Source organism: Elephantulus edwardii, unplaced genomic scaffold (genome assembly GCF_000299155.1).
Source record: "Elephantulus edwardii isolate Elephantulus edwardi_28Jun2011 unplaced genomic scaffold, EleEdw1.0 scaffold00341, whole genome shotgun sequence".
Classification (NCBI taxonomy): Eukaryota; Metazoa; Chordata; class Mammalia; order Macroscelidea; family Macroscelididae; genus Elephantulus; species Elephantulus edwardii.
This window is the reverse complement of record NW_006400091.1, coordinates 1,293,236-1,308,860: the sequence shown is the minus strand read 5'-3', so window position 1 is coordinate 1,308,860 and position 15,625 is coordinate 1,293,236. Positions and strand designations below refer to the sequence as shown.

At 40.8% G+C, this 15,625-nt stretch overlaps 1 protein-coding gene across 2 annotated transcripts in view; it reads right to left on the bottom strand.

Annotated features, from left to right (window-relative positions):
* NFRKB (nuclear factor related to kappaB binding protein) overlaps positions 1-15,625 on the bottom strand; it is a 70,786-nt gene that overhangs the window by 39,337 nt on the left and 15,824 nt on the right. Inside the window, exons 3-7 of one of the 2 annotated variants that reach the window (XM_006901738.1) lie at positions 12,752-12,879; positions 11,563-11,737; positions 10,859-10,960; positions 1,628-1,701; positions 771-855 (exon numbers count right to left, since the gene is read on the bottom strand). In XM_006901738.1, the coding sequence (XP_006901800.1) occupies positions 771-855; positions 1,628-1,701; positions 10,859-10,960; positions 11,563-11,737; positions 12,752-12,879 (564 nt within the window). Of the gene's footprint in view, positions 1-770; positions 856-1,627; positions 1,702-10,858; positions 10,997-11,562; positions 11,738-12,751; positions 12,880-15,625 lie in introns of both variants that reach the window. The other variant, XM_006901739.1, reaches the window with a different exon arrangement.

Here is a 15,625-nt window from a genome sequence, read left to right as displayed (position 1 = left end):
GCACCAAAGTAAAATTAAAGCTGGCTGAAAAAAAAAAAAAAAAAAAAAAAAAAGAACTGAAATTTCTCCATCAGGAGGCAGGCAGTATTATCTGAATATTATTTCCTAAAGACTACCTGAAAGAAAACATTTCAGTAGCAAAATACTTGGATTTTAAATACCAAACTCAATGAGTGAGCTACAACTTAATTTGAAGACTTGTAAGAGAGTCAATGATCTGTTGTCCCAATTTTTATACATCTCCCACCTTATAAATTTATAAGATACCTGCACAATCATGTTTATTACTGCATTATTCACAATAGCAAAGAAATGGATGCAACCCAAGAGCCAACCAACAATGGCTAAAAAAAAAACAAACCCTAAGGTAGATTCACATAGTGGAGTATCACGCAGAACTGAAACATAATGAACACATAGAACATTACACCTTGCTAGGGGAGGACTAGAGGACTGAACTAAAGAACATTATGCTGAGTGAAACATCTCAGTCACAAAAGGACAAACAGTGCATAACACTACTGTTATAAAATAGGACAGACATGGTGGGGATGAAGGGAGAATAGACAATGAGTCGATAGATAATGAACACTGCCTTAGAACAGATAAAGAGCAGGTATGTCTGAAAGGAATATAGAGGATCAGGCATTATATGTATGACAACAATCTGGAACAAGGGGTGCATCAGTGAAAAAAAGATAAATAAAAAAAACAAAAAAATACAAAATGCAGTAACAAAACAAAGGTGATCTGTAAGGACTAGCACACACCTGCCAGGGAGCCTTTGCGGCCAGCATTTACACGAGTCATGATGTCACTGAGCGTTAGGTCTGCGGTCAAGAGGTCTGGGTGATCCTGGATGTGATATATCCAAAGACCAAGTTAGAGGGGCTCTACAGACACTAAATCTACCTAACAAAAAGTTGGGTATCTGCTGCATTTGAAGAACTTTGCTGAATTAAAAATGTACAGAGATAAAAACCACTATTTGACAATAATGCAAACTGAGAATTCCATTCTGTCCTTTCCATTATAAGACACTCTATGGTTTACAATGCTCCACCATAATTCTTATCTCATGTGGTCTTCGGTTTTGTCAAATATTAGAAATTATAAAGAAAATGAGGTTCAGAGAAGCTAAAGGATTTTCCCAGTATCATCCAGTTAGTTAAGTGGAAAAGACAGAGATGTAATAGTTACAAATCCTAATGTGGAACTCATTCTGTATCACTATTCTGTCTTACACAGACTGTCTTTTTGCTTCCTGAAAATAAATCCTATTTTTCTGATAGACCCTGAGGCTTTAGTGGCATTAACCTGATGTGGTAAAGTAAATAATCGAAACAGTAAACAGAGGAAAGAGCACAGGACTGACCTGGGCTCAGTCACTTACTTTCAGGGGGGCCCTCAGACAAGATCGTTAATTTCTCTGCGCATCAATACAATGAAGGTAATGATTCAGATATCGCAGGTATTAAAAGTCAGGTAAAATTAGAGCTCTTTCATGTTCTCTTGTGTTAACTAGCACTTGTGGTTGTTCTTTTTGTAGTAGAGACTCTCTGCCCACTGCTTACCCAATCCAGAGGACAGGCCCACAGGAAAATTACCCAATCCCCACCCAGCTTACTGGCTGATGTTTCCGCTTCTCATGGTGCTTCTTTAACATTATCTTCAGGTCACTGTCCCCCAGTTCTATTTTATCTGAAAGTAAATTAGACACATGGACTACATCATTTGCAACCATGATGTTAAAATTTTTTCTTTTCTCATCAATGTGATACTTAAAAGTAAGATTTTCTATATTTCCTTCCTAATATCTGTGTAATAAAAGAAGTAAAAACCCTGAAATGACAACAGGAACACTATGGAAACTTGCCTATACAATAAACAGTAACAGTGACTGTGATGTTGGCCTAAAAGTTGGCTTTTTTTAGCCATTACAGTTAGTCCCCTCTGGTCACCAGCCACCTTAACTGCAGACACATAGTCCTACAAATCAGCATGGCCTTGCCAATCAGCAACACCTGGAATATCAATTTAAAGCGAGCACTATCGACATTGAGGAGGGTTTGTGTGTGAAAACAGAGCGGGTGGTGTGACTGTGTTTAAGCTTCCCACAGCACCCAGCCTGGCTGAATGCTCACCAGTTTTTACAAAAACCCGGTCTGCAGACTTAAAGTCACATGAGTCATTCCCCTGACAGGTTTGAGTCTCTGGAGGAAATTCTAGCAAATTATCAGCCCACAGGCCTTAGAGGAACTGGAGAACTGAGTCACAGATGAAGCTGTTAACAGAAACTATGACTTATATAACGTTTTAAGCATTTGGGATTACATTGAGTCTTCTCATAAATAATGTACTATTAATCGTAGTACATAATATAATAAGGACAATTTTTTGTGTCAGCATAGTGGGATTTGCTACAAAGGTCCAGATTCTCTGCAACATGCAACTTTGGAGAAAAAGAAGTAAACAAAAAAATAAGAAACTTTTGGACTCTGGGTAGATTAAGTAATATCCATAGAATAATTCAGCTTTTATGTTGCAGGCAGTTAACGGAAACAAAACTTACTTATGGGACATGAAGTGAGCAGATAGAATTCCTGAGAAGCTGGTGAGTTGGATAAAGGCAGAAAGTAATGGAAACATACGAAAAGGAAAAGAATGTAGGTACTGAAGAGGGCTGAAGTAAAAACTGAACAAAGTTCTACCAGGACAGATATGCTCCTTTTCTCAGGCTCCCCTGCAAAAGAAAAAACTATATGGGAGCAATCAGAAATACTTCTCAGATCTGTGGTCACAAAATTAGTCTGGGAACAGATGGGCAGAATCAAGAAATTATTGCAACCAGGCATATGATGGAGAGGAAATAAATAAGCTTGTAGATCATTATCAGCAGCTTCCTGAGGAACCATTACTAAAATTTATTTTAAGAGTGACAAATTTAGGGGCAGCAGCTGTGTTTCTGTATGCTGAAAATGGAGGAGCATGTATGGGTTAGTGCTAGATTATCCCAGAGGGGATGATTAGCTTTACAGACTTTATAATGTGTGACTGGGATTCTTTATCTCTCCAAGGGCAACTGCCCCTGTCCTTGTCTTAAGTAACAAATGGAATATTCCAGAGGCCATGGCAGAGATGGTGGAAATCTCAGGTAGCTTTGCTACTGGAGAACAAGACAACAACTGAAGAAGCTGTGTCCGCTCTATTGCATACAATTCCCCTTATGGGTTTTAAGGGTTCAAGAAACATCAAAGTGATTCATAGGCAAGCAGGAGGAGACTACAGAAAAAATATTTACCCTAGTTGGGTGGATATTTTTAGATGGTTACTCAGGAATGGGATGAATATAGCAGATATTTATGGAGTTGAGACAAGGGTTCTAAGATAGCACTACATGAGGTTGGGTGGAGCAGTGAATTTTCTCTGTTCCCCCAACATCAAAAAGGCCTAAACAAGTCCATTCTGTTCATCCCACTTACAAAGTAATTAATGATGAGGGAAGCTATTCAGAACCACTTGAAGCAGAAGCTAAACTAGATAGTAGGAAGGCCAGGGTCTTCTGGTCCAACCCCTAGCAGGGGACCTAAGCCTATAATCACAGGTGTGGATAAAATGGCCTAGGGGTGGAGAAGAAACATTCCTGGGGCTTCTGGACACAGAAGCCCAATGTACTGTAACTTTCAAACTATGGACACAATCTTGAAGGGATCTAAAGTTGCATTAGGAGGATATGGAAAGGCAGCAATTAATGGGACTGGAGTGAAAGCCTGGATGAGAACTGGAAAATATAAACAAATGTTGTATGAAGCAGTTGCATCTTCTTTACCTGAATGTATTACTGTAATGGATGTTGTTGTTATGTACCATCGAGTCGTTTGCGACTCAAAGCGACCCTATGTACAATAGCCCTAAACTCTGCTCTGTCCTGTGCCAATCGCACTGTCTCTGATACACCCATCCCGATTATCCCAGTCACTGAATCAATCCACCTCATAGAGGGTCTTCCCCTCCTGCGCCGTCCCTCCACCCTCGCAAGCATGATGTCCCTCTCCAAGGACCTGTCCCTCCTTACAACATGTTCAAAGTATGTTAGATGGAGCCTCAGAATCCTTACCTCCAAGGAGCTGCCAGGATGAATCTGTTTGTTTTCCTAGCAGTCCATGGTACCCTCAATACTCTTCTCCAGCACCACAACTCTGTACAACTCTCTGATGCATAACAAGTGATAGCAAAGACCATGGCCTGTATCAGACACGCCTTAGTCTCCAGAGACACAGCATTGCTCTTCAGTACTTTGGAGAGGTCCCTAACAGCAGACTTTCCCATCACAATACTGTATAATTTGAAAATACTCCTTCTACCAGACTCTAAAACTGAAGGCCTAAAACTAGTCAGCCCTAAGGCAGTGCCGATAGGACATACTAAATGGGAACCTTTAGAATTGCTTGAGCCCATTCAGGTTGTTAATTTGAGGCAGTACTGGATTTCTGGTGGCCAAAAGGAAATAACTGCCTTGATTAAAGATATGATAAAGGCTGGGTTGTTGGCCTTAACAAATTCTCCATTTAACAGCCCTATGTGGCCTGTAAAAAAGGCAGATGGCTCATGGAAATTAAGTGTAGATTATCAAGGCCTACATAAACTAGTGTCACCTGTGGCTTCAGTAGTCTCAAACATGGCATCAACAGGCAGAAAATATAACAGACCAAAGGAAACCAATGAAATTCCACAGGTAATTAAGGACAAGTGTCTGTCACTACCTACTCCTAAGACTAAACAGGAGGCCGAACATCTGACTGGTCTATTTGGATTTTGGAGGACTCGTATCCCACCTTTTGGAATACTGTTAGTGCCTATCCATAAAGTTACCCAAAAGAAAACTGTTTCTGAACAGGACCCAGAGCAACAGCAGACTATGGCTGAAATACAGAAAGCAGTCTTTCTCCCTTGCCTCTAGGCCCTTATGATCCACATTCACACATGATTCTCAAGCTATCTGTGACCTGTGCTTATGCAGACTGGCGCGAAAGGCAAAAACATGAGAAGGCTGTCCTGTGGTGACCACTAAGATTCTGGACAAGGAAATTTACTGGTGCTGCTGCACAATCCATGTCATTTGAAAGACAGTCACCTGCATGCTATTGGGCATTGGTTGAGATTACTTTAATGAGACAAGGACATAAAATTATTATGAGACCTGAAATACCCATCCTGTTATGCATAATGTCAGAGAAACACTTTAATAAAGAAGGTGCTCTCACAAAACAGCTTCCTGGTATAACGGAAACAGTTTATCCAAGAACAAGCTATTAGAGGAATGCAGGGAGGCACCCACCAAATCCACAAGCAAGTAGCCTCTTTTCCATTGGTCATACCCTAGAACCTCCAGAGAGGTTGCCTGTCTCCCAATGCCACATGGACAATGCCCTATGAAAAACTTTCTGCTGTTCAGTGAAGGGCTGCTTGGTTCACAGATGGCAGTTCCAGGGTATATGGAAACCATGTGATATGGAAAGCTGCCGCATTTAGATCAGCAGATGGCAAGACTCTGAGTAAGGCAAGAAAAGACCTGCACAATGAGCTGAACTATATGCTGTCTTCCTAGCAGTGACTGAGGAACTGAGTGATGTTAAGAGTTCCCATGTTTGGAGTTTTTATTGATTCATGGGCAGTGGCTAATGGCTTAATCATATGGTCAGGAAAATGGGCCATGGAGAGTTGGACTATTAAAGGAACACTAGTATGGGGCATGAACCTAAGGAAAGTATTACTGGAATTTAGGGCACACATTAAAATTGGATATGTCAATGTCCATCACAAGAACCCCTTGCCAGGATAAGGGGATGACTGTAAACAGCAGGACGACACGTTGGTACACTCCGTTGAGATGACCAACTGAGTCCATGAAATGAGTGGATACAGGGGTGCAGCAGCAATGCAGAGATGGGATAAAATTAGACATATTCCTCTTTCCCCCCTGAGGCACAAAACACCCATAAAGATTGCCCAGCTAGCCAGTAAGAGAGAAAGAGATTGCAGATGGCTATGGGACAGATTTCCGGGTGGAAGGCCCTGCACAAAGTTGGCAAAATGATTCTATCAGACCAATGACACCAGGCGGCTTCAAATAAGTCCTCACAGGAATGGATACTTACTCCAGACTGGGCTTTGTATATCCTATAACCAATGCAAATGTAAAAAAATACCATAAAAGGACTGGAACAAAAGATACTAAACTAGTCTGGGCCCCCAAGTTATATCTTCTCAGACCAAGGAACACACTTTACAGCCTACATAGCACAGTAATAAGCCAAGAAAAATCATATTGGATGTTGACTCTATCACAACAATATCACATCACAAAAATTATATTACATGTTACCCTCAGAGTAATGGTCTGATAAAGAACTGGAATAGCCAACTGAAACATTTTTTTATCTAAAATAGGAAGGGGTAAATGTATGAAGGGCTGGCTCACATTGCCTTCAAGAGTATGTGCTCATATTCAATATGAGAGGAGCTAAAAGCAGGTCACCATTAGACAGATTGCTACGTTTCTCAGGTCTATCTGGAGGAGGAGAAAGTGAAGCTGCTGATGCTACTATACAATTTTTTCCCACTTTACTTGAAATTGGTTTTTTCCTGCCAGATGCTGCAGTCTCAGGTCCATGGATGCAGATACTTCACCCAAAAGGACACTCAGAAAGCAAAAAAACACATGAAGAAATGTTCAAAATCTCTAGTAATCAGAGAGATGCAAATCAAAACAACTGTGAAATACCATCTCACCCCAGTAACAACAGCAAAGCTCAAGAGAGCAGCAAGCAATAAATGCTGGCAAGGTTGTGGAGATATTCAAATGGTTATTCACTGCTGTTGGGAGTGTAAAATGGTGCAATACCTATGGAAGGCAGTTTGGTGGTTTCTCAAAAAGTTGGGCAAGTTTCTCAAAAAGTTTGACCCAGCAATTCTACTGATATGAATACACCCTAAAGAAACCAGAGCTAGCACCCAGATTTATGCACACCCATGTTTATTTCTATGTTATTTACAGTATCAAGAAGATGAAAGCAATTCAAGTGCACATCAGCAAATGAATGGACAAAAAAAAACATGGTATAGTCATACAGTAGAATCCTACCTACATAGCACTGAAAAACAATGAACTCGTAAAACATTACACAACATGGGGGACAGTGGAGTACATCATGCTAAGTGAAATATCTCAGTCACAAAAGGACAAGTACTGCATAGCACCACTGTTATAAAGCAAGTCTAACATGGGAGGTTGGGAGAACAGGATGAAAGCGGAAAGATACGAGCACCACACCAAGATAAAGGTAAATAACCCAATTGAAAAATGGGCACAGGATATGAACAGACACTTCACCAAAGACAACATTCAGATGGCCAACAAACACATGAAGAAATGTTCAAAAGCCCTAGCTCTAAGAGAGATGCAAATCAAAACAATTATGAGATTATCAATAGCAAAATTTAACAGAACAGCAAATAACAAATGCTGGTGAGGTTGTAGAGAAACTGGAACCCTTATTCACTGTTGGTGGGAATGTAAAATGGTACAACCACTATGAAAGGCTTTATGGAGCTTTCTCAAAAAGCTGCAAATACAAATGCCATTTGACCCAGCAATTCCACTACTGGGAATTTACCCTAAAGAAACCATAAATATCACCTAAGCAGATATATGCACACCTATGTTTACTGCGGCTTTTTTCACAATAAAGAGCCTGAAACAACCCAAGTGTATATCAACAAACGAATGGATTGAAAAGCTCTGGTATATTCACACAATGGAATACGATGCAGCATTGAAAAACAGGGAACTCATGAAGTATTATGCAAAATGGGCGACCCTGGAGGACATTATGCTGAGTGAAGCTGAGTGAAATATCTCAGTCACAAAAGGACAAATATTGCATAGGGCCACTGTTGTAAAAGGGGACTGACATCAGGGTTGAGGGAAGACAGAAAAGCATGGGAGAATGATGGATATTGCACTGAAACAGAGGTGGGAGAGAACCGTTTAAAAGGGACATATGAATGGGTATTCTTGTCATTACAGAAGTCCAGAGTGAAGGCTGCATAGTGGAGTGGACTTGGGGTGGGGGGTGGGGGCAACTGCATAACAATGAAAGAAGTTTTTTTTCTTCTTTTCAAGGAGAAGAGTGAATTGGGGAGGAGGGGGTGGGTGGGAAGAAAAGTACAACAATGAATGATTAGAAACCCCATGTCTCTGTAAACTTTCATTAAAATTAATAAAAATTTAAAAAATTGTAAAAAAAAAGTGGAAAGATAATGGCCACTACATTGGAGCACACAAAAGAAAAGAACTGTCTAAAAGGAATGTATGATTAGGCCTATACGTACAACAACAGTACAAAATAAGAGGTACATCATTGCAAAAAGGACTGTAGGGAATGGGGGAGGTGGGTAATGGTACAACAATGAATGAATATCTAAAAAAAGTAAACTAGGGGGAAGGGAGGATGAAGGGGTAAATTGTGCAACAATGAATGAATGACAATCTAACTTTTCTGTAAATGTTAAAATCACAATTAAAATTTTATTTTTAAAAAAATTCCCTGCACTGTAATCCCAAAGGTATGCAGTTCAAATCCACCAGATGCTCTGCTGGAGAAGGAGGGGCAATCTCCTCCTGTATCAGTCAGATCCGATTTGATGGTACACACACACACACACACAAAATATTCCCAAAAGTCAGAAATTGAAACGAAGATGCAGAAATGAGTGACTAGAATGCAAAAGGTGGGAACATGGAAGAAGGATCAGTTAGAAAACATGGATTAGTAATAGAAATGAGGCTGGAGATAGAATGACAGAACTTTATACAATCAAGGATTTATTTTGTACAATTAATGATTTAATAAAATTCTGTACAATCAATGATTTATTCATTGCAAATATCTATTATAAGATACACATGGACTTCACTGGGAGGTGAAAGAACTACACAGCAATCAGACTGATTATATCTGTACAAAAGAACCTCTAGAGAAATTCTTTATCAGCTGTGAAAACTAGGCCACGTGCTGATTGTGGAACACACTATCAACTACTTATATGTAAGTTAAGGCTGAAGCTTAAAAAATTCAATCAGACCCACAAGAACCAAAATTGGACCCTGAGTATATCCTACTTGAATTTAAAAACCATTTCAGGAATAGGTTTGAGCTCCTGAACACCAATGAACAAAGACCAGTTGAGGTTATCAAGAAGATCATCCATGAAGAATGCAAAAGGTCATTACAGAGGAAGAAGAAAAGACTGAGATGTAGTATATAAGGAAACACTCTGAATATTGCACTAGAGCACCGAGAAGGCAAAGCAAAATAAAGAAATCAGAAAGTTAAGGCATGGAACAGAAGATTTTATAGGACAGCTTGAGAAGATAAAGTACTATAATGAAATGTGCAAGTGGTGTCAGTAACTCAAAAGGGACAAACTTGCTTAGCATTTCTTAAGTTGAGGAAACTGAAGAACAAACCCAGCCTCAAGTTGCAATACTTAAGGATGCTATGGGCAGAATATTAAATGATCCAGAAAGCATCAGAAGAAGATGGAAGAAGTATAGTCACTATATCAAAAAGAATTGGCTGATACAGAAAAATTTCATGAAACAAAATAGGACCAAGAGGCAATGGTGATAAAAGAGGAAGTTCAAGCTGCTCCAAGGGAACTGGCAAAAAACAAGCCCCCAGGAATTGATGGATTATCAATTGACATATTTCAACAAATAAATGCAGCCCTTTAAAAAGGAAGCTCAGGATCTATCAATCATCTAGTGTATTACACTGACATACAACAAAGCATCCCTATGAACAATATATTGGAATCTTGCCTGATCCTATGCCATCTTCAAGATCTCTTGCCTTGCTCCAGCACACTGTTGCAGTCATTGTATTAATCCATTTAATTGAGGGTCTTCCTCTCTTTTTAATCCTCTTCCTTTTCTGGCTTAGTATCTTTTTTCAAGGACCAGGCCCTCTTGAGAACATGTCCAAAATATGAGATGAAGTTTCACCATCTTTGCCTTAAATAATTTCAAGATACTATGGTATGTTAATATGGTCCTTTCATCCACAGCTTTCCATTTTTCCATGACACATTTATTCTACCAAGGAAAAAGGATTAGGGTAGAATACAAGTTCTACCCTACTAGAGACGTATATACTATACAGCTCACAGACTCACTCCCTTAGGACATCTGCTCTCCTGAGACATAGCATCTGGCTGCAACACAACAGACAGCCTGTAGGATCCTGGCCTACTGCTCACCAGTCTCTGTAGCACCAGCTTACATCACTCACAGTTGCATGAGCCATTTCCCTGATTGGCTTTTAGTTTTTATAAAGCCTTACAGTGAATCACAGAAACCGAAAAGACATAGACAAAGAGTGGAGGAAATGAATGCAGGAGGAGCAGTTAGTTAATGGTGAAGATGGAATGGTACCACAGTTTGGATATTTGGGCTACTGTCAATATTCTAAAGGAAGGATCTTTTTTCTACCAATAAAAGAAATATGTGAAAATGCAAGATTTTTCCCAGAAGTCTAACATCTCCAAAATTAGGGTATGTTTTAAAATTTATCATTAAGAATAAAGTGGTAGTTGTCCTTTGGCTTAACAACTGGCATTGTGAAATACTTGGGAAGTCGCCAATCTGTAAGAAGTGGAGTAGTAACAAATTCCATCGAAATCTAATAGTTCTAAGCAATGCTTTACCTTCTGGCGGGTAAGAACCTAGTACCCAGCTCCCTCTACGAATCAATATTCTCACTTCCCAGAGCATTAACATCAACTCAGGCCTCACCTGAAGTTTTCATATCCATGGTGGAAAGTGTGGGCACCACCCTGAGGGGCACCGCAGGACTAGGAGAACACGCTGGAGAGCTCGGAAGCCATGAACTGAGATCTTCAAAAGAAAAGTGTTCTTGTAAATCCAACGTGGCTGTGGACTCCAATAGGGGAGATTGGGTAAGTGGCCATTTGGATTCAACAAGGTTAAGCCAACCACATGGAGGCCAGGGTTCCACATTCCTTTCTGACCCTTCCCCAGATGGACTGGAGCACACTTAGGTCATTTAAACAGCTCTTCCAGGAAGAGAGGCGTCAACAGAGTGATGGGTCGCATTGCAGCAGGCCAACAGTCACTACTACTCTCCTGTAAGGGGAAAAGCAGGTCTCTCAAGCGGCACAATAGGACCAGACAAGCCTATTGTGGAAAGAGCCCTGCCATGCAGGGATTTGTCCAACAGTTTCTGATGCAAACTCCAATGCCAATTACGCATTAAGGATAAACAACATATGCATAGTCACTTCCCATCTAACAGGAATGTCTCAGTGACCCAAAGACCAAGCAAGGACTTCTAAGGTCCACAATCCACCCACCAAACCAGATTAACTTAAAAGCTTCCTGACTGGGGAGAATTACTGCTACCACTGGCTCCAACTGGGCAAAAGCTGCTAGATGTAACTGCACCACCCCAGCCAGCCCAAGGGCTTATAGACACTCACCTTCTTCATCAGATGACAGAGCCGTGTCACCACACTCTTCCTTTACTTCTCTTAAGACCTTTAAATAGCGCTGGTGAGTCCTCCACTCCCGCTCCTCAGGGGTGCGGGAGGGGGAAGGGCGCTTCTGTCGGAGGGGAAGGGCTGGGCCACTCCTTCGGGCCATGTCCAGTAGATCCTAGAGGAGACCATACGCAGTTATTTAAATCTTGTTGTACAATATAGGCACAGTGAATCTAATTATTTTCCTCAGTGCCTAACAAACTCAAATTCCTCCCTCTAGTTAACAAAGCAGCATATATATGAATACTAATAAAAAGGGCTTAGGTTGATTCATACTAGGGAAAAATGCTAATTCTATGTCATAGAAGTTAAAGAACAACTTAAAGACATCTTTGCCTATAGCCAACAACATAGTATGAGGAAGAGCAACTTAGTTTTCTTAATAGCCTACTATGTGTCTACAAGAGGAAGGACTCCAACAAAATGAATTGACACAGTGACTGTAATAATGGGCTTAAGCACACTGGAGATCATGATGATACAAAATGGAGACTAGTTCACAAGGCCTCTCCGAGTTGTAGTCAACTTGATGGCACCAACAACATTTGCCTGAAATTCATGTGCATATTTTGTTTTAGGTGCCAGAATTAAACACAATTCATAGTGACGCTATCAAAGACAGACCAGAACCTTGCCTCATCCTGCAACATGCTCACAGTCTCCTATGTGCTCAACCTCAATGGTATAGTCATTGTGTTATCCCACCTGGTTGAGGGAAAAGTTAATTCATTTCATCACTGTCAAGTCAGAACCAACTCATCGCAGGCTCTCCAATAGGTTTTTAGAGGCTGTAAATGGTGCAAGAAGAGATTATCCATCTTTCTTCCAAGGAGCTGCTGGTAGATTGGTCACCAGAGAGCTGCTACCTTTGGGATGGTAGTGAATCTGTGGGCTACACCACATGAGAACCCTTGTATATGGTAAAGCTACTCAACTGCACCAATCTTAATATGCATCCTTTTCCTCTGTTTTTACAGCTCTGAAATCAGGATACATCTTAAAATGATGACAATGTACTAAACTACAATTTTACTATGATTTAGCAGTAAGGATTCTGAGCCACTTCTCTAAGTCCTGACATCTCTGAGTTCCTGTTTACATTTGATATCCCATTTCTAACATTACTTACACTCCGGGAAGCAAGAATCTGCTTCAGCAGCCGATGGAAGTACTGCTGCTGGGAGCTGAGGTAGCGTTTGTACTGTGACTTGAAGCACAGCTGCCGATACTTGACCACCTCAGGGTTAAAGTGACCATCTTAAAAAAATAGAGCATAACTTAAAATCAGGCAACAAGTAGTCAATCCATGCTTAAAATATTTTCAACTCTGTACTTGATTGACCACAGGTAGGAAAAAAGATAAACCACATCCTTGTGGTGCCTGCCTACAGTGAGGTAGAAGATGAAAATATAGTTAAGAGATGAGTAAAGCTCGCTTCTTTTATGTATATTAAGGACATTTATTTCAAACAATTGTAGAAAATAATATTTTTTTTTAAAGTACCATTGATTTGGAACTAACCCAAAGCTGACCCTCCAGAGAGTTTTCAGAGGCAGTTAATTGCATGCAAGAGTCTGCCTATCTTCTCCCGCGGAGTGGCTGGTGGATTTACATGCCTTTGGGGTTGTTTCTTACCTCTAGGCCCAAAACCCCCTCTGCCTGTAATTCCGATTCATGACAAAAACCTATAGGATAAGTGAGACTAGCTCCAAAAGGGTTTCCAAAGCTGTACATCTTTATGAAAACCACATTTTTCTCCCATAACATTGCTGGTGGGCTTGAACCACTGGCCTTTTGGTTGGCTGCCAAACACTTAATACTGAACTACTAAACCTACAATAAAGCCAAACACACTATTGTCAAGTAGACTGCAACCCATAATTAGCACTGCAAGATAGAGCAGAACCACATGATAGGATTTCAAAGGATGTGAACTTATAGAAGCAGACATCATTCTCCCACAGAGAAGGAGGTGGGTTTAAATTGCCGACCTCTCATTAGTAGAGGTGCCCTTTAACCAATATACTGCCAACATTCTTTAATCACAGATCAGAAACCCAGTCCTAATAGTATTTCTAAGGCCATAAATCCGCACAGATGCAGACCGCTGACACTGTCTTAGGAGCAGCTGAGGGATATAAACTACCTCCTGGGTGGCCCTGCAATTAGCAGCCAAGTGAATCAATCACCAGGACTCCTTTAAGTCAGGAAAAAACCCCACATCAAATCCACTGCCGTCAAGTCGATTATGACTCTTGGTAGTCCTCCTTTAGGGTTCTGTGCCTGGAAATCTTCAGGGGAGGAGACTGTTCATGGATTTCAATAGCCATTTTGGTTACCAGTTTACCGCCAAGGCTCCTTTTAAATCACGGAAGGGGTGTCAAAAAAAAAACAGATAAAATGTGTTCTGACTTTGGATATTATCTCACTCTTAAGAGAAATACTCCTCAGGGTTTCAAGTGGGAGAATGACGTCAACAGACAATAGAGAACTGCAGTGGTCCTCGAGAGACACAACTGTGGCCTGGTTCCCCTCCACACTCAAGAGTAAAAGCCAAAATCCTAACACTGGCATGCAAGATTTTAATTAGCTACCCCTGCAATTTCTGACCTCATTTTCCACCACTCTTCCTTGTTCTGGCTCTACTCAAGGCATACACACCTTTTTCCATGCTGCTTCTGAATATCCTGCCTTCTCAAGGGAGTTCTGGTGGCCTAGTGGTAAGGAGTTACCCTACCAGCCCAATGGCAGGCAGTTTGAATTCATGAGCTATTCCAAGGAGAAAGATGGGCACTCACCTCACATGCAATATACAGCCTCAGAAAACCCACTGGAAGGTTAGCTATGAGTCAGATCCAAGTCAATGGCTGTTAACAGCAACACAACCTGAAATGCTTCCCTTCTAAACACACAGCAGGCAATTTCATTATGGGCTTCTCCTGTCTTCAGTAAGCCTCTGTTCAAATGTCACTTCACTAAGGAAGTCTTGTCTGGCTTTCCATACATGAAGCAGAACACTTTCCCATTCTCAGGCCCTTATCCTTCCTTATTCTTTGTGGTATTTATGAGAGAAAAAAATTTAAAAATCTCCACCTGTTTATCTATTTCCCCTTATTAGAATGTAAGTGAATTACCCTATCCTCAGAACCTAAAAGAATGCCTGGCATGCTTAAGATGAATATTAAATAGTGATTAAATAAATGAAGTGATTTGAGGTACAATTTTGGGCAGGTCTCAGTCAGATTGCCACTGAATTGGAACCAACTCATAGTTGAAACTCCATTACATTTCTAAGGCTATAAACTGCAGAGGCAGAAACTGCTCACCTTTCTTCCAGGGAGCAGCTGGATTCAAACAGCTTTTAGGCCTGACACTTTCTGCCACCCGGGCTTCTGCCACAATATGATGTTGGTGTTACGTACACTGTCAAGCTGGAACTACTCATAGCTGACTCTCCAAGGGGTTTTCATAGGTAAATTGCATGGGAGGAGACTGCCATCTTTCTCCTGCAGAGCAGTTGGTAGATGAGAATCATAAGCCTTTGGGCTGTCAGCACAACTCCATACCACTAAAGACTGTATATACTCTTTAAATTAGCACCATCATGATGCAGTCTTGGAGGTGACTCGCTGTCTCCCAGATCTGTGGAATAAAGTGCTTATGGATATTGGCGGGGGGGAAAGTTACTCCTCTTTTTAAATGAAAAAACAAGCATAAATGGATTGAATAACGTATTCAAGGTCAAATAAAATGAAAATTGTAGAAAAGAGCAATAAACCCAGTTAGCCTAATTTTATATTGTTGTTGTTGTTGTTGTTATGTGCCGTCGAGTTGCCTGCGACTCATAGCGACCCTATGCACAACAGCCCTAAACTCTGCTCTGTCCTGTGCCAATCGCACTGTCTCTTGACACTCCCATCCCAATTATCCCAGTCACTGAATCAATCCACCTCATAGAGGGCCTTCCTCTCCTGCGCCATCCCTCCACCCTCCCAAGCATGA